Below are 23,783 nucleotides of genomic sequence, written 5' to 3'. Positions count from 1 at the left end.
GCTGGAGTCAGAGAAATACTGAGTGACTGCAGGTGGCACTCTCGTTAGGTAGCAGTGCCCAAAGTTCTAATTGTTCTCTGACTCCACCTGCTGGTAGGGATACACAACCACTTTTATGGACTGATCTGGGTATGTTCAGGAACAGGCAGTTGTTCTTGTTTACACAGAAATGCTTGCTGAAGAAACTCTGCAATCTATAGAAGACTTAAGCACAGTGGCAAGAAGCTTGTCCAATTTTTTTTTTTTTTTAATTCTCTTCACTGAAAATCAAGAGCAAACCAGACAATATACACTATGTTAATTTTAAATCTTTTAGGAGTGTTTTGTTACCCACCGAGGTGGGCTATAACTTAAATATATAAATACATACATTCAGTGATTTCACACTATTACTCTACATTCTCTACCCTATATAGACCAAGTACTTTGGACTCCATCTTCAAGACATTATATAAAAGTTTAAAGGCTTCTAAAATGAGCAAACAACACCCGATTAAAGTTTCTTTATTATACTCTTTCAGATAATATAATTTTTGCAACATGTGTACACCAGGTCTTCCCGGATATTTGGCTTTAAAATGTTTAGCAACGAATGTTCAAATGTTAAATGTACATCTTAATGCCTGTTGCGCCAGCAAAAGATCAATAAACCAATTTAAAATTTTTAAAAAGGACAGCGGAATCTGTCTCCCTTGGGAGCAACTTCCAAATGGCCAATCTCCTAACTGTTGTAAGCAGTACTTAACTCAACCCTCTGCTCAGGAACAGGGAATACTGCCAGTGCCACGTTGCACGGAAGCAGGGGTCTGCACAAGGAAATAAACACAAGTCACTGTGGTGCAGAGCATAGTCTGGCCATTAGGCACACTTTGAAGCACAGAATAGCATGAGCAGGAAACCCTAAGATGAAGAATTAAATGTGTAGGACTCTGAAAGATCAGCTTCAAAGTAACTAGTGGGAGAGTAACTGAGCTAGTAACTTTCCAGGAGTGACACTTGGGTAATCCACCCTTACTCAAAGGCAATGAAACGATCTGGTCAATATTCAAAAAAATACTTGTCAACTGACCTAGGCACCAAGATGTCCTTTTTCAGCCACCAGGCACCTAGCACAGAGCCCTTTTTTATTAAGCATTTGTCTCACAGACACAAAGTAAATAACCGCCCCAGTTAGTTAACTTAGGGTCTCATTTACTAAGCATTTTTTCCCATAAGCACAGAATAGAGGAAAAGCCTTAGTAAATCAGGCCCTCAGTTGGATAATCGACCCCACCCCAGAACACCCCTGCCCAGTCTCGTCCGATTTATCCAGCTAACCTTTTAGTTGGATAAAAAGTTAGCTAGCTAAGGGGGTTATTTTGTAAGCCTATCGCACGCAAAAAGGACTTTTCGCACACGAAAAGTCCCTTTTCGCGTGCGATAGGTTGCTGGGGGTGGAATTGGGGCCACAAGGGGAGGAGTTGGACGTGACGGTAACTTCACTGGCGGCGATAAGGTAAGACCCGTTATCGCCGCCAGTAGCGCAACCAATAGCGCCACCTTTCATGGTGGCGCTATTGTGTGCAAAAGCCGGCGGCGATAACACCGCAGTAGTGCGATTGCTGCCGGCTTTTGCAGGCCTGCCACCCCCCCCTTGTTACCACGGGATTCACTAATCTTTGTGACAATAGAAAATCCAGGCCTAAGTCCGGGGCAGTCAGCTAGGCAGGATTTTAAATTCCGTGCTTTGTCTAAGTCGGGACTTACCCGGCCAAACTACTTTCAGTACTGGCCTTTGTGTGTTTAGCACAGCAGGATCAAATTGAAGATGTGCCAATAACCCTTAAAATTAGTATCACCAATGCTGTTACCTTAATAAGAAAATACAAAGGCTGATATTGAGCCAGGCGGAGAGTGAATAAGTTAGCAGTATAAACTTATCTGACTAACATACTGAATATTAAGCAGCACAGACAGGCTGCTGAATTTGCCCACCTATCGAGAAGTTAGCAGATAAGTTCATCCAGCTAATGTTAGGACTGCTTTCAGACAATCCTAAAGTTATCTAACTTACTTAGTACCTGATTCACTAAGGGTTTTTCCTATAGACACAAAATGAGAGAAAAGCCTTAATGAATCTGTTCCTTAGTTGGATAATGCTGACTGTCAACATTATTCTCCTAAGTTAGCCGTATAACTTAACTCAGCACCTAGAATGCTAAATTTTATCCAGCTATTTAGCTGGATAACCCGGAAAATTTCAGTGTGCAGGAAACTTAAAACCCTGCTGTTGTCCAGCTAAGTCCCAAACTTAGACAGTCAAATATGCTGAACTTTGACCCTACAGTGTTTGTGTGCTATGATGTGGAGGCAAAGCTATGTATCTTTGACCAATAGATGGCAGGGTGGCAGGGCACAGAGTATGGAAGACTAGATCAAGCAACAAACTCCAAAAGGTTACTTGAAAAAAAATGCATTAAAAGAACCACATTTGTATACCAAAATTTAAAGAAAACATCCAGCTCTGCTATTTTTTATTTTCTTGCAAGAAAAGCATGTTCATTGCATAGAATTTTTTAAAACAACAATAGCTTACAATCTTATGTTTAAAAAAATGGAAATGGTTATTTAGGTTTAAAACTGAAAGCAAAAATAAAAGTATATATATCACAGCAAAATGGGACAAAGCTATAGGGAATGGGCTAAAACATTTTCTGCTTTAGTCATTTTTATCAGTTTTAAGATTGCTATAAATCTAAACATAAACCCACACGTGTAGATCAACATCCTACATACAGTTTATGTACGATTCTACTGCAAATTAACTGATGGGAACAATCTATTCCTTGTGGGTGTTTAGTTTATTTATCATTGACAGCAAATTATTCACGCGGTTATATGTTTTAATTTTAAAATATGAGAACATTGTTATTTATAATATAAAAGCAGACACACATGAAAAATTAAAAGATATCATGAGCTCCACATTCTGAAAGTTGACATATTCCATTCACTAAATTGAAACTAAAATGTTTCTTTCTACCTTTGTAGGACATTTTTCAAAAAACATTTATGTCCTCATTTTTTCCAGGGTCTCCAGTCCATTTTCAGTTTGTTCTTACTTCTCTATATCTCTGAAACTGCTCTTTTCCTGTCATCTCATTTTTCTCTCTCTTTGCCCCACTATAAACTCATAGTTAGAGCTTATCCCTCCTTCTTCCTCTCCAGTTCTCCTTATTCCAACCCTATAACTCCCCAATTCTCCTCTCTATGAACCCTTCGTAGCCCCTCTCATTCCTTCTCGTTGGTTTGCTCCCTGTACTATCTCCAGCTATATGGGCCCCTTGCCTCTTTTTAATAGCTGCCTCCATTCTTGCTCCCTGAAAACCCCTCTTCTCCCAAATCACTCAACCTCCCCTCCTCCTTCCTATTCTTGCATCTTTCATTTTTCTCTTCCCCTTCCCTCTCTCAATTTACAGTCCTCCCTCAGCTTCCATCCTTCCTCCTCCTTTCTTTCACCTTCCAACCCCCTTCACTTCCATCCTTCCACTCTTCATCTTTTATAATCCCTGCCACCTTTTTCCTTCCCTAAAATCACCTTCCATCCTTCCCCCTCCTGTCTCACCTTCTTCATCTCCAACTTCCAATCTTCTCTTCCCTTTGTCATCCTCACCATCTTCCAACCCATCTTCTATTCTTTCCTTCTCTTCCTCACCCCTTCAACCTTCCCTTCCTCTGCCTCCTTCCAACTTACCCTCACCTACCATCTTTTCCCTCCTCACCCCTTTCATCTTCTATCCTTGTTTTCTCCTCCCTCTCTTTCGGCAGTCAGAGAGGGAGCTGGCAGCCAGCACTTTTAGCTTCCTCCTGCTGTAGGCTCCTCTCTTACCCAATCAGAACAGCTTTTGAATCAAGCAGGAGGGAGCAGAGATGACAGCAGGAGAATGAAATTAAAAGTAAGGGTCATCGGCTCCATTGTCTTACTAATTGGACTGCTGATGGGAGGGGATGGTACGCAACCATTAATCTTTAGCCCTCTAATCCATCACAGGAAAAAAAGACAGAAGAAACTGCCAAATGTTTTTCCGACCCGAGGAAACTGACAGGAGCAGCTGTTACTGCAGGGCCATCTCTGGAAGGGGTTGGGGGAGCAATGTTAGGAGCAACCCATCGACTTTGGCCCTGAGGCACCTGCAGTTCCTCAGATCCAAAGGCAGAACAATTAGGCTGCTGTTTTGCAGCAACTTTGGGAAACAGCTGCGACCCCCCTAGTCAATGGCGCCTATGGCCGCAGCCACATTGACCATAGGCCTGCTGCATCTCTGCCCTCACTAGTGAGATGCAGATATCAAACTCGCTAACTCCTACATCAAATGGAATAAATATACAGAAGGTGCAATGCCATAAGAGGAAGAGGAAGAGAGGACGGGAGAAATATATTGGGAAGTAACATCTACTATGGTAATGTTCCTTCTACAGAAAACTACAAACTATATTCTTAAATTCCAGAGCAATGGATTCAAGGTGAATAAATTATATGGAAGCATGATGCTTTTTGTTCCATACTGTTCACTGAACCTCTTGTCGACATCTGCAGGATTATCAGTGGTTTGAATGTCTCACGTAGTGTAAAAGTGACAGGTCTAAAACTCTTTCAATAAATGCTTCCTCCACTATGTTTATATCCTAAAATGAAAAAAAAAAAAAAAGGTTTGCTTTTTATCAAATATTTGTAATGAGATAAAAACTGAATTAAAAAAAAAAATGATGGGTGGATTTTTTTGTGAACTCAGACCAAGAAATCACATTTTGTAACAAAATCGATTTATCCAACATGAGATTTATTTTTCAGTCAATCTGTATTATAAGCACTGACAACATGAAATGAGAAATCTTAATCAGGAGGCCTGACTCAAAATACTGAATTTGAGGTGCTGAACTTCCAGCAGTCTACCCATCACCACCTCGCAGTCACATGACCCACCTAGCAATGGGTGAAAAGGAAATATGCTGCCCATACTAGAAACTGAAGATATCCACAATCAAAGATCAGGGATAGCATGTGCATTATCCATGCCCATGAAAAACTCAGCACCTATGCTTAGGATCACTGCTGCTAATGGTGTTGGAGGAACTAGTTGTCCAGACAACCACCTGTTTTGAATTGGGTTTAGCGAATAGTTTGTAGTGGGCAAGCAAGTGGGCAAGCAAGTTTAGTGATAGGCTATAGTGTAAGGCCAAATGACTTAAGGGTTACTAAGGATGGACAGCCACTCCAAAGTATAAGGAAAAAAATACATATAACGACTGTCGATCTGACATCTAAGTTTACACACAATCTTTCTGCATGGGTCATATGGAACCAAAATATTGGAGGGATATACATTAAAAGATGAATTTTCAAAAGGGTTTGTGTACATGCATATATGTTATTGTATAAATGTTTAGGAGTGTGTGTGTATTTTTGGTTTCAGGTGTACATTTTACCAGAGAAAAAGGGGTAGGCTGGGGTGTTCTGGGGTGAGGTTCAGAAGTACTCATGGTAGTTGCTATTTTTTAATATGAAGATGCATGCATTAACAGTTATGTGTACACTTTTACAGCTGCTAATTGACTCACACAGCTGAAACTGGACTTGTTTGTTGCCTGAAGTTTTCAGGTGGGAGGTCTGGGTGAGCTGGTAGAGGCACTGGTGAAATGATGATTCCAAGTACACGTGCAAGTATTTCAAAAAGGTATATGCACAAACTTTATAAAATACCTGCCTGTGTAGAAATCATGCTTATTTCAAATGCATATTATATTTTTCATGCACCTAAAACATATGTGCATATATTTCATAAAATGGGTAGAGAAAGTATGTGCTTTCTTGCATTGAAAATATTTGTGCCTACTGAAACATACACACATACTTTTAGAGCAGAACTATGCGGTACTTTATAAACTGTGCAGCTGCCACCGCATATTTTATAAAATGCTAGCATGTTACCGTAAATGTTAGCCCTAATTCTCGCTCTAATTCTTTTCTTATTCTGTTTATCTGTTGGCCATGTATGCTTTGCCTTCTCCAGTTACCTCTCTCTCACTCAAAGTATTTTCTCTCTCTTTTCCTAGTTCCTTTGCTCGTAGTCTGGGCAATAAAATTCCAGACCTACAGGCTCTAATCGTGGAAGCGGATCTGGACATCTTTGCTGTTACAGAAACATGGTTTACGGAGTCACACGATTGGGATTTAGCCATCCCGGGCTATAACTTATTAAGGAAGGATAGAGAGGACAGGAAAGTGGGAGGAGTAGAGCTTTATGTCAGAAGCAATATCCAGGCAATTGAAATGCAGGGGACGTGGGGTTGGAAGAAGCATTATGGGCTAGCCTAAAAAAAGATGATGATATTTTCATTTACATCTGTGTGGTCTACAGGCCTCCAATTCAGACAGAGGAGCTGGACAGAGATCTATCAAACCCATCAAAAAGATAGGAAAGAAAGGAGAAGTGTAGCTCGTTGGAGATTATAATCTGCCAGATGTAGACTGGAGTATCCCTTCTGCGGAATCTATGAGAAGTAGAGAGATACTGGATGTCCTGCAAGGGGCTCTGCTCAAACAAATGGTAATGGATCCCACGAGGAACAGTGTAATCCTGCCCCAGTGCTCACAAATGGAGATAATGTCTATAATGTCCGGACAGGTGCCCACCTGAGTATAAGTGAATATCAGACGGGATGATCTGATATTGCAAATAAGATACAAAAAAGTCACATGAAGACACGAGTTTTGAATTTCAAATATACGGACTTTGAAAAAAAATGGGGATGTACCTAGAGAAAGAACTAGAAGCCTGGGAGAAAATGGGTGAGATGGAACAGTGGGCTAAATTAAAAGGAGCTATTTCAAAGGCTATATGTTAGAAAGGTAAACAAAAACAAGAGGAAAAAGAAACCAATTTGGTTCTCAAAGTAGGTGGCTGCAAATATAAAGGCAAAAATATCAGCATTCAAGAAGTATAAAGGATCCCAAAAAGAGGAAAACAGATATCAATACCTGGTGAAAATGAGGGAAACGAAGAAAGAAATCAGAAAAGCAAAAGGTCAAGCAGAAGAAAGGATTGCCCAAGAGATAAAGAGAGGTAATAAAACATTTTTCAGATATATAAGAGAAAGAAGGAAAGCCTGAAGTGGTATAGTGAAATTGAAAGGTGACGAGGAGCAATGTGTTGAGACAGACAAGGAAATGGCGGAAATATTAAACAAATTAGTCAGTTCTGTGTTTACTAAAGAAGTCCCTGGAGAAGGACCGTTGCTGGTTAACAAGACCATAAAAGAGAATGGGCTAAACACAATTCCTTTTACAGAAGAGAATGTATGGGAAGAGCTAGAAAAACTGAAAGTAAACAAGTCCATGGGGCTGGATGAGATACACCCCAGGATACTAAGAACTCAGAGATGTCCTGGCGGGTCCACTAAATGACCTATTCAATACATCCCTGGAAACAGGAGTGGTGTTGCGAGATTGAAGAAGAGCAGTGATGGTCCCGCTTTGTAAGAGTGGAAGTAGAGAGGAGGCTGGAAACTACAAGCCGGTTAGCTTCACTTTGGTGGTGGGAAAATTAATGGATACTCTGCTGAAAGAAAGGATACTGAACTAGCAACAATCCGGTAAGTTGCTGGACCTGAGGCAGCATGGATTCACCAGAGGAAGGTCCTGTCATCAAATCTGATTGACTTTTTTGATTGGGTGACTAAAGAATTGGATCGAGGAAAGGCACCTAATGTCATTTATTTGGATTTCAGCAAACCTTCTGATTCTGTTCCACATAGGAGGCTTGTGAACAAAATAAGAAGCTTCAGAGTGAGCACCAAGGTGGTGGAGTGGATTACAAACTGGTTGACTGAAAGGAGACAGCGTGTAATGGTAAATGGAACCTACTCTGAAGAGAGAGCCGTGTGAAGTGGAATGCCACAGGGATCGGTATTGGGACCGGTTCTGTTCAATATCTTTGTGAGCGACATTGCAGAAGAGATAGAAGGTAATGTTTGTCTATTTGCAGATGATACCAAGATCTGCAACAGAGCAGTCGCACCTGAAGGAGTAGAGAGAATGAAAAGGGATTTATGAAGGCTTGAAAAGTGGTCAAAGATTAGGCAGCTGGGATTCAATGCCAAGAAGTGCAGAGTCATGCATATGATATGCGGTAATTCAAAAGAGCTGTATGAGATGGGGCTGGGGGGAAAAGGCTGATGTGTATGGACCAAGAGCAGGATCTTGGGGTGATAGTTTCTGGCAATCTGAAGATGGCGATGCATTGTGACAAGGCAATAGCTAAAGCCAGAAGAATGCTGGGCTGCATAGAGAGAGGAATAACCAGTAAGAAAATGGAGGTGGTGATGCCCTTGTACAGGTCCTTGGTGAGGCCTCACCTGGAGTATCATGTTCAGTTCTGGAGCCCTTATCTCAAAAGGGATAGAGACAGGATGGAAGTGATCCAGGGAGGATGCCCCAGAACCAACGTCAGAAAATATTTCTTCCTGGAGAGGGTAGGAGATGGAATGCCCTTCTTGAGGAGGTGGTAAAACCAAAAAACTGAAAGAATTCAAAAGGGCATGGGATAAATACTGTGGAACCTTAAAGGCTAAAGGATGGAAATGAAGAAAACAGTGCACAGAGGAACTCGATGGTGCGGCGGTTATTACCCTTGATACTGCAACTCCATCACTGCTCTCTGCTTAATCAGCAAGGCATATCAGGGAACTGGATTCAACGGCAATCAATGAGGGCTAGTGTGGGAAACTGATAAGCACGGGGGTAATGGGGAATTGGATTCCAACAGCATCCAATGAGGGCCCTGGCTTTTATGGTCTGGGAATCAGATAAGCATGGGGTAACCTACGAGGCACAGCACAAACTATCTTAAGCTTACTGGGCAGACTGGATGGACCATTTGGTCTTTTTCTGCTGTCATTTCTATGTTTCTCTCTCTCTCTCTCCTCCAATCATTGCTTTCTCCCATTTGTCTTGCAGGTTTTTTGAACATGCTTCTCTCCTCCGTTTCCCTCATCTCTCCACACTATCTTTTCTCCACTCCTCCTCACTTCTCCTTCATTTCTCTCCTCTCTTACTCCAATTTCCCTTTTCTTTTCAGTTTTCACAGTCTTTCTTCTCTCTGTGTCTTGTAATCATCCTTCCAGCTATCCCCATAATAGCCTGCTAGCAGCACCCCCCCCCCCCCATCTCAGGGCAGTGCCCGTTTCATCACTCACCTTAGCAGTCTCCCCTGTTTATAATTAACCCCTAGCTAAGCAGCAGGCCAATTAAGTCGATACCCAGAGTTTACTCACAATGTAATCCTCATAATGGTCTGCATGTCGGAAATGCAGGTGTCTTAGAAAGCTCCTCATGTAGGATGGGTCCCCACCAGGCATCAGGCGACAGATTGGGCACATCTGAAAAGGCAAAGAAGGGCACAGGGTCTTCAGTCTGTGTGCCCACCAAAGCACAGCTGTCAGCGTGCAAGAAGCACTCCAGTTTTACACAAAGTAAGAAGAGGAGCAAACTTGCAGCCTTTCCAAGTTTTGCTGTTAGTGGGGATTAGCATGCATCCTAGAATTTGCTATGTATGGAGTTATCTTTGATCATGTACGCTATTTGTACTCTTTTTTTTTCTTTGAATGAAAAGTTCCATGCACCAAAGGTTACCATGTATACTAAACTAGGGTCAGATGTTGTTAGTGGGTACATGTTAAAATTACATATATCTAGACAGAAATGAGGGTATGTTGTATATAAATTAGACTTTAGCGGACTGGTGCAAAATAGCATAGTATGTCCATTCACTTTTTCGGTCATGACTACTAAAGGGTAAAATTTAACATCTATCTCAGAGTGGGTGTTAAATGTTAGCAAGTCCACAGGGCTGACACACTAACATTTAACACTGGTGGAGAGGCCCTGCCTTTAGGGCATCGCCCCAAAAACAGAGATTGCCCCCCCCCCCCCCCCAACACACACACACAATCATACTATCCCTCCATGCATAGGCCTGGTATGCCCATCCCTAGGACCCAAACCGACACCTTCTGCCAATGTAGTCTTCGCAAACATCCCACCACCATCAAAAGCTTGATTCCCCTAAAGGCACTCTCGGTATCCTCTCAAGACACCGATCTGCTCCCTCTCCCCACCTCTTCAGAATATTCTTTTCCCATTCGGGAAGGACCCCCATCTTTACCGGCAGCCTGGCAGGAGAGGCTCGAGAGCCCCTCCTGCCAGTACCTCACAACTTCTCTCGTGGTGCTATGCCAAGTATCATACCATGATATAAATACATGGTGAAGCCCTACTAGGCAGCTATTAGGTTGCTCCTGAAGATAGGGACTTTCCAGACTGGTAAAAGAATGTTCCGGAGGGAACAGTTCGATAAGCAGTGTGCACACTTTTATACTATTTATGTATGGCCACTGAAAAGACTGCATATTAGAGGGCACGCAAAATATTTAACACATCTCATGTTAAGTGGGGTTTCAGAGGGCAATTTTTAGCCAGCCCGTATAAGTTTGCTTAGAAAATTTGAGATTCACTCACACAACATTACACCTCCTCCTCAGGGGATGTAACTTGTGCAAATGCTGACTCCACTCCAACTCAGAACACCTCTGCTCAGTTTGTGTACGAGTACACATAAAAAACAGATTACATGATTTTTACACGAACAAAGCCCGGGTCAATTTTATAACAGCCATTTACACACATAGAAACAGATCCTGTATGCGGGAATAGCTTAGAAAATGACCCCCTTAGCATGCACATTTAAATTTTTAGCAATGTGCATGCTAAAACTTTTTTGGTGTGAATTTTAGAGCATAGGCCCCAGAAAAATAAGTTTGCAGGAAGCATCAACTAAAAATGAAGTTTCTGGCCTTTTCAGTTACACAGACATCACTTAACATATAGAGTCTGCACTGTAGCTAGAAATGCCCCCTACTTAGCTGAAAGGCATACAACTGCTCACAAGTTTCTCACGTGTGCTAATTTAGACTTTATTCTGGGTATTACCATCTGTCTAGTGAGTGCTATGTACTTGTCTATCCAATCAACTAGAGGTAGGTCCAGGAATGTTGTTAGGCGCTGGCACACAAGGCCCATTCATCAATTCTATTTGACAATTCCCTGATCTCAGAGCTGTTCCTACAATAAGGCTAATTGGGGAAACTGCCTTGGGCTCTATACTTTGAAGGGCTGCCTGCTCTAACATCATATCAGCAAGTGCTCTCTCCCACCCTTTTTTTCCAGCTGGGAGGAGGGACGAGGAGAATCATAATGATGGCTATAGGACTGAGCACCAAATCTTTTAAGGACCTAATGACACCTCTGCTGATGTCAAAGAGCAACACTTTTTTGTACAGCTTTTGAATTCATTTCCCTCCCTTGCCCCTTAATTCAGCAGATGTGACAAGAGTTGGTTGAGTGTTTGATTTCCCCAGCTTTTATGGATGTCATTAAATGTTTTTTTTTGTCAGACTTCTGTGTTTTGGTTTGCTCTGTCTAGATATACCAATTTTCATGAGGAAATGGCTATATCAAAGGCTCAGCTGTGAAATCATTGGAGGAGCTCAGCAAATCAGACAAAAGGAACCCAACATTGTAATTGTTTTATAATTTGCGTTGAGAATCTTTTTGCGCATCTCTTTTAATGCAAAACCGATTCTCAAAGCAAATTACAAAACAGCAGCATAGTAATACAGCATAACAATTTCAATACATACAATTCATAAATAAATACAAATAATTGAATATATAAACAATATATAAAAATACATCTATTTGATATATAACCCATTAGCAAAACAATCAATACACTGAAAATCTATTTGTCTGATAATTTATTGTTAACTTGTACCTGATAAAATCTATTGGATAAAAACGATTTGAACCACAAGAGCATGTTCTCAGACAGTCCTATCTCATTCAATCAATAGTATATTATGATTTAGCGTATCAAACGCGGCTGATAAATCCAGTAAAATGAGTAGGTATTGATTCCCCTAGTCGAAGCCTTGTAGTATTGTTCTGATAGCGAGAGAAGTAATGTTTCAGTACTAAAACTTTTCCTAAAACCACGTGGAGCTGGGTATAGTATGTTATTTATTTCCAAGTGTTGTGCCAATTGTTTTTGTACTGATTTTTCTATTAGTTTTGCCAGAAAGGACAGATTAGATACTGGCCTATAGTTGTTCAATATTGTATTGTCCATGTTCTGTTTCTTAATAACTGGTTTAATTAACAATAAATTATCAGACAAAACAGACTTAACAACTGGAGTCCCTCAAGGATCTGCACTGTCGGCTACACATAATGGGGCAGATTTTTAAAAAATATGCGAGTTACGCTGGATTTTATAAGATACGCGCGTAGCTGCGCATATCTTATAAAATCCAGGGTCGGTGCGCGCAAGGGGGTGCACATTTGTGCAACCTGCGCACGCCGAGCCCAGCGCGAGCTGCATGTTCCCTCCGAGGCCACTCCGATTTCGGAGCGGCCTCGGAGGGAACTTTTCTTCACCCTCCCCCCACCTTCCCCTCCCTAATCCACCCCCCCGGCCCTATCTAAACCCCCCCCCCTTACCTTTGTCGGCAAAGTTACGCCTGCTTTCAGCAGGCGTAACTTTGCGTGCGTCGCCGGCAGCCCCGCTCCGTCCTCCGGTCCCGGGGGCTGGTCCGGAGGCCTCGACCATGCCCCCGGACCGGCGCCACGCCCCCGGGCCTGCCCCCGAAACGCAGCGTCGTTTTGGGAACGCCCCTGGACACGCCCCCTCCTGCCCCTTTTCGAAAGCCCCGGGACTTACGCGCGTCCCGGGACTTTACGCGCGCCGGCGGCCTATGCAAAATAGGCACGCCGGCGCGCGCAGGCCTTTTAAAATCCGCCCCAATATTTATATTTTACCAATCTGTCATTTTTTATCTGGTCTCGGAATTTTATATATGCAGACGACATTCAGTTACTATTGCCAATTGATGATACCATTGAAAAAACTCTGGAAACAGCAAAATTATACTTAGATCTGATTAAACAACTCCTGACACAGATGGAATTAATAATAAATATAAATAAAATGGAATTTATTCAACTGAAGAGAAAACAAATAAAAATTGTACAAACACCAATTGCACTAAAGGACAACCTAAAAATTGAACTAAACAGACACAGTATGGAACCTGGGGGTAATAGTAGATAGAGAATTAAATTTCAAACAACATATATCAGTAAAAGTAAGAGAGGATTACGCAAAATTGATATTAAAAAATTTGAAACCGCTACTACCATTTTCACATTTTAGATCAATACTACAGGCTTTAATATTTACAAGCACTGATTATTTAATTCCCTCCTACTCTGTTTACCAAAATCAACAATCAGACCTCTACAGATACTACAGAATACAGCAGCCAGAATTGTAACAGGTACAAAACATTCAGAGCACATTACTCCAATATTAGCAGACTTACACTGGCTTCCGATCGAATACAGAATTCAGCATAAGATATTATGTACTATTCACAAAATATTAAATGATGATAATACCGAATGGCTTAACACTAAAATTCAAATACATATCCCACAAAGAAACCTGCGATCCGCTAATAAAGGGCTTTTGTCAATAGAGATGTGAATCAGAACCGGAACCGGTTCTGATTCCAGGTTCAGGGACTATCGGGAAATTTTCTGCGTGCGGTCCGATAGTTTTTGTTTTAGTTTTTTTTTTTTTTAAATCGGCTGCGCCCGAGCTGATAAACAAAAAAACCCACCCCGAGCCTTTAAAACACATCCTTTAGCTTCCCCCACCCTCCCGACCCCCCCCCCCAAAACATTTTAAAATTACCTGGTGGGTCCAGTGGGGGTCCCGGGAGCGATCTCCCGCTCTCGGGCCGTCGGCTGCCACTAATCAAAATGGCGCCGATGGCCCTTTTCCCTTACCATGTGACAGGGGCTATCGGTGCCATTGGCCGGCCCCTGTCACATGGTAGGAGCAATGGATGGTGCGATTGCTGCCGGCTAGCACAGGACTGCCCCCCCGTGACCACCGGATTTTCTAAATTCTGCGAACTTAGAAAATCCAGCCCATAGAAGTGTTTTATAGCTTTTATTAATTTTACTATGTGTGTAGGTTCTTAAGAATGTTTTACTTAATGTATTTTATATTGTGCATAGGATAGGGGCGTGGGATAAACACTGTGGATCCATCAAGTCTAGAGGGCGTGAATAAAGAGGAGGCAGCAAAACTGCACGGAGCGGCAGTAGCCACAGAGGCATTCATGGAGGGGGATGCCAGTGGTGGGTGTTCCACCTTCACAGGGCGGAAGGATGGAGGGCTGCCATCTCCAAAACAAAAAAACAGGGGTGGGTAAGAGTATGGGGCAGGGATGTGGCCTGCTTGTTACAGCGGTTGCTACCCCTAATTGAGCTGGATGTTCACTTGGATGCAGATACGGCGCTGCTCTCTACATTGGTGGTGGGGTGGAGGGGAATTAGGGCTGGAGGGTACTGGAAGCCACTAGTAACAGGTGAGAGAGAGAAAAAGGGAAATAAAAAAATGGATAAAGTGCGTAGCTTGCTGGGCAGACTGGATGGGCCGTTTGGTCTACTTCTGCCGTCATTTCTATGTTTCTATGATTTTACATTTGATGATCATTTTAAGCTATAGATTATGTTTTTTTAGAATTATTATTAGTGGTTTTTATTTTAATATGACTATGATGTAACAATTTATTTAACTGGATGTTTGGCACTTGTACTAATTTTATTGTTTGTATTGTATTAATTCATTTTTGTGCCATGTGAACAGTTGTGAAGGAATTGATCCAAATGATGGTATATAATTATACCTTACCAAATAAATAAATAAATAAATAAATAAATAAATAAATAAATAATCTAGCACAAATACATAAACATTGTATCACCCACTTTAATAAACTCGATTGAGATCAAATGTCGGTATATAAAAATAATAAATAAATAAATAAATAAAAATAAATAGCCTTTCCAATCCCTGTCCTCAAAATATTTGTGCTGGGCTGGTCCTTCCATCAACCCTTACTGGGCCTTCAGTGGGCAGTGACCTTTCTTCCCGTAGCAGGGGTTACTTAAGAAAGCCCCCCCCCCCCCCCCCCCCCGCATGACATAAGTAGAGTGGGCAAGCAAACAAAAAATCTGCAATATCCAAATCTCTTGCGAGGAATAGGAGTCGACAAATAACACAAAATACTAAAAACCAACTAACCTCAAAGTTATCACAAAGAATTGAAGATGCTGAAATTTACTATAAATGAGCTTCATACTAGGCATCATCGATAGAGACAACCACTTTAAGGCTCTGCCTTATATATAATCATGGGTCATTTGTTGAATGTCATATCCAAATCCAAAGAAATTAAAGTTAATAAGTTTTTTTATGCAAGTAAAAACTGTTTCCCCAACCAAAGGAGAGTGAAAGTGTATCCAATTGCAAACTGAATTGACTGTATGTAAATAATGTAGATTGAACATATCAAATTGTAGCAAAATCTCAACCTTCCACACAATCGGAACCTTTTTTGTCAGGCATCAAGATGTAGATTAGATGTAGTAGATTTCACTGCCGCTGTTTATGGATGCCGCTAAATAGCGATGTGCTAAGTTCATCTGCTACATCTAATTTACATCTTGATGCCTGACAAAAAAGGTTCCAATCGTGTAGCAGCTTGAGATTTTGCATGAATTTGATAAGTTAATTCTACATTGTTTGCATACAATCGATTCAGTTTGCAATTGGATACATTTTCACTCTCCTTTGGTTGGGGAAACAGTTTTTACTTGCATAAAAAAAACAAAACGTATTCACTTTGATTTCTTTGGATTTGGATATGACATTCAACAAATGACCCATGATTATATATGATAGAGCCTTAAAGTGGTTGTCACTATCGATGATGCCTAGTATGAAGCTCATTTACAGTAAATTTCAGCATCTTCAATTCTTTGTGATAACTTTGAGGTTAGTTGGTCTCTAGTATTTTGTATAAGTAGAGAGGGTACAATTACAATAACAAGAAGAGCCACTGAAGTCCCATAGACAAATAGCCAACAAAAATGGGGACAAACAACACAAAGTCAAGAAACGCAAGGTTTTGCAATATACAGAACAATGTCTACAATAACCAGTAAGTCCAAGGTGTCAGCAAGCAAGTTGGTGTGCCCTGCTGTGCACGGGCCACCCAGTCTTATCATTCATTCATCCAAGATCCACAATGAATTATTTTAAGTATTTTTTTAAAGCAAATAAAAATCAATGAAAAACAGCAGTCCAAATCAAAATTGATGTGAAACCCAACAATGGCCGTGGTTTTGCTTCTTCAGGGGCTGCTTATTAGCAGTGCACTGTGATGAACGGACCCAATCTTTTCAGGATCTTAGATTTTGTGTTCTGGATCAACCTAGACAAAATTGGAGAGAAGGCAATCTGGATGCAACATTGCTGCATTTGGAACAATGTTGGATTCACAGTTTGAACACTGTTGCACCACATAGTTTACATTTGGACTTAGATTTTAATGTAATTTTGGGCTGAACGAACTGTAGTTGTTGATGCTATATTTTTTATTGTAGGCAACTGATTGCTGTTTATTGCCGTAATGAAGGTCTCTATGTCTTTATACCATTTCCTTGTCAGCGGAGGTGACTGACAGCTGATTCAACGCCGAGGCAACTAACTTTTGTTTTCTCCAAGACACAGATCTTTACATCTTCATACTAACCTCCTGTCATTGGAGGCAAGTGATAACTGTTCCTTGCAGGAATGAAGATCCTTAAATCGTTATGCCATTTTCTTGTCATCTGAGGTGACCATGACAGCTGATTCAGCGCCAAGGCAATTAACAGTTGTATTCTCAGAGACATAGATGTTCACATCTTCATGTTAGCCCCTGTTTTGGAGGTGAATTTGGACAGCCAATTTTTCCATCAATATGCGTCACCAACGCGATTATGTCATCTAATTCCTTTGAGACATAAATAAGTGCCTCTTGTCTTCTAACAGGTTCCCTTCATGAAGTTTTTTGAGACCTGCATGTCTGTTCCAAAAAGTGGCACTGGTTTGCTTCAGATAAGTATATTTTTACTTGTTTCTTTGTTGATGACTAATTAGTTTTATGATTTTGAAATATAATAAGCAGTCCCTAAAGAAGCATTTTTTTATGAAATCACGGCTGTTGTTGGACTTCACATCAATTTCGATTCGGACTGTTTTCATTGATTTGTATTTGCTTTAAAAAAAATAATTAAAAAATTAACTGTGGACCTTGGGTGAATGAATGCTAAGACCAGGTGGCCCATGCACAGCAGGGCACACCAGCTGGCTTGCTGACACCTTGGGCTCCCTGGTTGTTGTACACATTGTTCTGGTATATCGCAAAATCTTGCATTTTTTTACTTTGGGTTGTTTGTCCCCATTTTTGCTAGCTGTAAGTAGAGAGGGACCAGAGACACATTGAGCTGAATCCCTTCACCAACATCACATGCCTGCTCTATACTACTTTGAGGTTTTAATCTTCATTTTTGCCCTCCAAAGACAGGATGTCCTGATATCTCAGACTAGCTATAGACAGAGTAGTCTAGCACAGAGAGAATAGGGTGATGAAGAATAGGATATGCATCTGTCTCACAACAGAGCCATCTTCCATCCTCTGCTAGGTTACAGCTAAAGACTCACAATCTCACCTTTTTTAGATGCATCCAATCTACAGTAAAGTTTAAGTCTGGAACACCTACCCAGAGTGTCCATCCTATTATTTTTGGTACTACATCTACGGTTTACACCCAACTGATACAGCACCCACAGAAAGAATCATCCCTCTACACCTTGGGTCCTGAAGATTTATCCTACCCCCCACCCCATTGGTGAATCTGTGTCCCGAGTCTGAACTTTGTGACTTTGTATAGGGACATGTTCCCAGGACGGAGTGTGATCCCTGCCATCCCAGATGATACCAGAAGAGCTACACAAGTCAGAAGAGAAGCTCTTGCTAACCAGAGATATGCTGGCCATGAAGGTTAAAATGGTAGCTGGACCATAGCTGACTTACCCATTTCACAATAAATCAGCTTCTTCCACTTGATCTTTGGGTTATATCCAAAATCTGTGTATGCAGAATATGCAAACAAAAGAGGAGACACATGCTTACCACTAATCTCCTTTCTGCACCATGGTAGGCAAGGCAGTGGTCCATCAGCCTGTCTTCATCCAGCTCCTCATGGCAATATGGGCAAGTATATCTTGAAGTACTGAAGAGAAATAAAATGGGATTATTTTGTTGCAAGAACACTTTCCTCCCTCAGTGTATACCTATCTATTATTAACTATTATAAGCAGAGCTAGTTTTGAATTATAACAGCTTAATGAAGGACAAAATCCACGGCAGCTCGAAACCTTAGCAGGCCTGACCAGAGAATACAAAATGTTCTAAGCTTAAAAATAACAATGGGCCAGATTTTCAAAGGGGTACGCGCGTAAGATACGTGCGTACCCCCCGAAAACCTGGCCCAAACTCCCCCTGCGCGCCCCAAGCCTATGCTGAGTAAGCTCGGCGGCGCACACAAGCCCCGGGACGGGCGTAAGTCCCGGGGCGTGTCGCGGCCGGCACGCCATTGGGGGCATTCCGGGGGCGTGGCCGCGGCCTCCAGACCAGACCATGGCGTGCCGGCGGCCGGCCCGGCACGTGCAAGTTACACCTGCCTCGAGCAGGCATAACTTGTGCAACAAAGGTGGAGGGTGGGGTTTAGATAGGGCTGGGGGAGTGGAAGGAAAGTTCCCTCCGAGGCCGCTCCGATTTCAGAGCGGCCTTGGAGGGAACGGAGGCTGGCTGCGCGGCTCGGCGCACGCAGGCTCCCGATTTTGGGAGCCTTGCACGCGCCGACCCCGGATTTTAATGGATATGCGCGACTATGCGCGTATCTATTAAAATCCCGCGTACTCTTGTTTGCGCCTGGTGCGCGAACAAAAGTACGCGCGGGAGCAGATTTATAAAATCTACCCCAGTAAGTTTTAAAAAAAAATCTTCAGAGCGGTGAAATGCACAAAAATTTTCCTTTGGGTAAGGAAAGATGTTTCAGCAACGTTTTTTTATCCTCTCTAGGAGGCACTGTGCTCAAACACAAAGACTGCAAACTATAGGGATTGTAGTGCTGAGTAGTTGGTATGGATGGGCAGACTAGATAGGCCGTATGGTCTTTTTCTGCCATCGTGTTTCTGTATTTGGGGAAAAGACATTGTAGCCAAATGGATTACTAATTTAATAAAAATGAAGGCTAAAAATTCATAGCCATAGGGGGTTTTCATACTTTTCTCTTCTTTGAATTATCCACCTCAGAAGGTATTACCAAGCGGCCCTGGGGCGCCTTGCTGGCAAGATGCTTCCTCGGTGCTGCTCTTTATGACATCCTCCTTCTGTTCCCCACCCTCTCTGGGCTCAAGCACATCACCTGCCAGGTTCCTACCCCAACCAGACTCTGCTATGCCCTAATGCTATGGCTTGAGTCAGCTCCAAAACACAGATTTTTAAAACTTACTATACTTTTTTTTTTTTTTTTGACAGTATGATGATATTTTTTTTATCAGATGCAAGAAATGTGTACCTAGATGCTGCTTTCACAAGTTCTTCCAGTTGTCCATATTTTTCTATGTATATCTGACAAATATTGAAATGGTCTCTCATTTCACTCAGACATACCTGTGGAATATATGAGATCATGAACAAATTTAAAAATAAGAATCAACCAACAAGTTTCAGCCAATACCTTTTTATTAGTCTAACTCAATACAACTCTGGCTTGTTTTCAGGTTGTGAAGAAACAGCGCAGTGTTCACTGGGTTTATATAGTACAGATTCAGCTAGGCCTGAGGCTGTCTTCATATGGCATTTCATCTCAGTAAAGGGGGAAGGGAGGATTTGACAGAGGTGACAGTCACAGATGTATTGAGCTAGTCCAATAAAAAGTTATCACCTACAACTTGTTTATTGATCCTTTTTTTTACATATTAAAGTGGACTAACACAGCAACCATACTACTTTGCTCAACAAATTTAAGAAACTATTTCTTCAGTCAATGCACAATTAAGCTGTGAAATGTGTTGGATGTGATTAAGGCCAGTGGTAAAGCCAGGTTAAAAAAAAAAAAAAAAAATAGTCTGGACAAGTTTCTGGAGGCAAGGTCCGTTAAGAATTATTAGCCAGATGTCTAACAACCTGCGCCATTTCCTCACGCAGTTCAGCATTCCTAGCTAACAATTCATGCTTATGAGTTTTAATATCAGCATGAAGCTGACAAAACCACTCACGAAATTCATTTCTTGGATGGGATATCACTTTTCTTCAAGGTTTGGGATACAGGTAAAGACATGCGCTCATCTTCCTACAAATTGCGGCCTGTGGTAATAGCTGCATGAGCGCCATCGCTAGTCTCCTCGCCATTTTCGCATATGAGAATTGTTTTAAGTCTGCAGCTTTCCTCTTATTGACCATTCTTGCCTTTTATCATGCAAACACCACATCAAATGATATTGGCAGAACACAGATGCCAGTGATTAATTATAGATTAGGCTTCTCAGGATGGGAGAAAAAGTTTAGGTGTCCATTAGAAACGATGACGACACTTCCCCCCTGGCTGGATATCTTCAGGGCATTGCGGCCCAGCCTGCTCTGGCTCATGCTCCAGCACCTATCTTGTGGCCTGCTACTCCCATGCTTCCACCTGCCTCCACCTCCGAGGTATAATGGAAGCCCACTAAAATGCAGAGGTTCTCTCAACCATTGTTGGATGCAATTTGAACTGCAGGTACCTTTGTCTCTAACAGACTAAGTCAAAATAACATTCTTTCCTTGTTGGGCGGCACTGCGCTGGCTTAGGCCTCACTCCTTTGGGAAAGGGATCATTTGCTCTTGGTGAATCTGGCACGCTTCCTGCAATACCGTATTTTCCGGCGTATAAGACGACTGGGCGTATAAGACAACCCCCCCTTTTTTATACATATTTTTAAGAAAAAAAATAATTTTACACTCAAACAGGAGCAACCCTATCTATGAAAAGGCAACATTACAAATATTAAATCAGGCCCTAAAAACCAATACACCTCTTATTAGGAAAACAGAACTAGCAAGCAGCTATAGATTCCCACACAGAAATAATTGTAAAACTATACTAATAAGCAGAATAAATGTTTCAAAACAGCTTATCGTTATATGTAAACCGGAGTGATTTGTAGTCTCTATAAGAACCTCGGTATATAAAAATTAAAAATAAATAAATAAATAAATAAAATAAATGAACAGAATAACATCCAACAATTAAAAACTCATAAAAACTATTAAACATTCTCCAAACACCAATAAAATATTTCAAAAAAGCAGACACATCACATAATATTAAATAATTAAAATGGCAGTCAATCAAGAAAAATAAACTTAAAAAGCCACCTTTCCTTACCCCCTCCAGCAGCTCTCCTACTCCTCTTCCATGCAGGCCGTAGCACACACCAGAAGCAGCAGTAGTGGCTAAGCTCTATACTCATGGTCCTCTTCCTTAGGGCCCATGTCTATCACACACACACACCATACCAGTCATGCCCCCATGACCAGTTTCTGTCTCTCACACACCAATCATTTCCCAAACAGTCTTTGACACACACACCAGACACCTTCCTGAACAGTTTCTTTCATGCCATACATACACACAGGCTTCCCACTCCCGTGTTCTGCTTACCGTACATATACAGGCTTCTCACTCTCATAATCACTTTCTCTGTCTCTCACACACACACACCAGTCTCTCTCTCATTTCCATGCTCACTCTCCACGTGCACAGGCTTCTCATTCCCTGAATCACATTCTTTCTCTCACATTCACACACCCCAGTCTCTTTCTCTCACACACACCGTCACCTTATCAACCAGTCTCTCTCTCATGCACGCACACACACACAGCCCTCCCACTCCCATGCTCTCTCTCACATAATCAGGCTTCTTACTCCCATGCTCTCTCACATACCCAGATTTCTCACTTCCATGCTTTTTCTCTCTCTCTCTCTCACACTCACATACACATCAGTCATCTCTCTGAGCAGTCACTTTCATTGTCTCTCACATATACACACACATGAGCTCTCTGACCAGTTTCTCTCAATCACAGACATGCTCTCAATCAAATACATTCTCTCACTTACACACAGGCTGGCTGGCTGCTTCTCTCTCTCTCACTCACTTCCTCTCCCCTCCCCCGCCCCCCAAGCACAAATAGTAGCTGCAGCAGCCTCCTCCTCCAGCCCCCGCAGGCCAAGAAAGAAGAAACCCATCGGCCGCGGGAGGCTCCTGCTGCTGTCTCCTTTCTCGATTACCGGCTGCTTCAATTGCTCATGGGCCGATGCTGCAGCGGCCGCTTCTACTGTATCACGCGGCACGGCCTTTCTTCTTCCCGCGCACCGCGTATCACTTCCTGTTCTGGGTCCGGGGGGGGGGGGGGGAATGCAGGCGCAGGAAGAAGAAAAGGCCAGCCGCGGGTGCCACAGCTTTTTTTTTTTTTTTTTTGCACCGCTGCCGTTCCCGCTGGGCTTGAACGTGCTGATAGCCCAGCGGCAACGGCAGCAGGGAAGGAAGAGCAGCGGGAGAGACCGGGGGCACGCGACACACAGGTGAGAAGAGCTGCCCTATAAGACGATACCTGGCGTATAAGACGACCCCCGACTTTCGAGAAGATTTTCAGGGGTTAAAAAGTCATCTTATACGCCGGAAAATACGGTAATTCAGGCAAATATTCAATGAGCCTGGTCACATGGCTTCCAAGGCCTCTGAACTCCTACAGATTAGGCAAGGCTCCCGAGCTATGGGAGAGTAGTGGTGCACTTCCGCACGCTGGCCTCTGAACTTCAGTGGGGCAATGACAGTCTGATTGCGATTTTCCAACAAGGACTCTCAGAGCGCATTAAAAGATGTGCTGGCTGCCCGGGACCTACCGGATTCTTTGGAAGGCCTGATAAGCCTAGTAATACGACTAGACTTGAGGTTTCAGGAATGGGCCAAAAGCGAGGTTTGGCTCGTTGCCCCATCTATCTTGCTCCGAATTTCTACTTTCTTATAGCCTCCTGCTCTCCTCTGGAGCCAGGACCTGCACCAGAAAAAGCCATACAGATGGATCGCTTTAAACTTAGCAGAGGTGCCATAGCCTTAACAATTGCTTAAATTGTGCTGCATCTGGGCATTTTGCAAGTCTCTGCCTGAACGAGCCAGGAAATTCAAGACCTAGGCCCAAGTGGGAGAGGCCACCCTAGGTCAACCCTGCAACTCTCCATAACTGTTAGTCCCAGTATAGTCCTATCTCTTGGGGACATTCTTGGTGATGCTCTTGCCATCCTGGACACTGGATATGGGGGGGGGGGGGGGGGGGGGGAAGAGGCATCTTTATCCATGAAGCTCTGATTCAACACTATCGCATACTGACAGTTCCCTTGGACAGCCTGCTCTCGATCTCCTCCATTTAGGGAGAACCCGTGTTCGGTCATGTTACAAGAGCCACAATACTTCTGACCACAGAGATCCTGCATGGAGAGCAAATCAGCCTCTACGTGTTGCCCAAGACAAATCAATGCAATTATCTTGGGCCTACCATGCTTCATTGATCCCCAAATCAATTGGCCCACATTGCAAATTGACAGATGGAGCCCTAGTTGTCATAAGCAATGCCTCGCCAAAAGTCTTACCTGTGGTGTCTATGGCTTGGACAGTTACCTC

General features: G+C 42.5%; 1 protein-coding gene across 2 annotated transcripts in view; it reads right to left on the bottom strand.

The window, feature by feature from the left end:
- Positions 1-2,483: 2,483 nt before the first annotated feature.
- LOC115085319 (E3 ubiquitin-protein ligase RNF125-like) overlaps positions 2,484-23,783 on the bottom strand; it is a 36,281-nt gene continuing 14,981 nt past the window's right edge. Inside the window, exons 3-6 of one of the 2 annotated variants that reach the window (XM_029591187.1) lie at positions 19,640-19,734; positions 18,190-18,289; positions 9,313-9,417; positions 2,484-4,665 (exon numbers count right to left, since the gene is read on the bottom strand). In XM_029591187.1, the coding sequence (XP_029447047.1) occupies positions 4,582-4,665; positions 9,313-9,417; positions 18,190-18,289; positions 19,640-19,734 (384 nt within the window). In that variant the 3' untranslated portion in view covers positions 2,484-4,581. Of the gene's footprint in view, positions 4,666-8,423; positions 8,558-9,312; positions 9,418-18,189; positions 18,290-19,639; positions 19,735-23,783 lie in introns of those variants that run through there. The other variant, XM_029591188.1, reaches the window with a different exon arrangement.

The sequence above is a fragment of the Rhinatrema bivittatum genome, chromosome 2 (assembly GCF_901001135.1).
Source record: "Rhinatrema bivittatum chromosome 2, aRhiBiv1.1, whole genome shotgun sequence".
Lineage (NCBI taxonomy): Eukaryota > Metazoa > Chordata > Amphibia > Gymnophiona > Rhinatrematidae > Rhinatrema > Rhinatrema bivittatum.
Note: the sequence above shows the minus strand (reverse complement) of the source record. Positions and strands in the feature narration are given on the sequence as shown.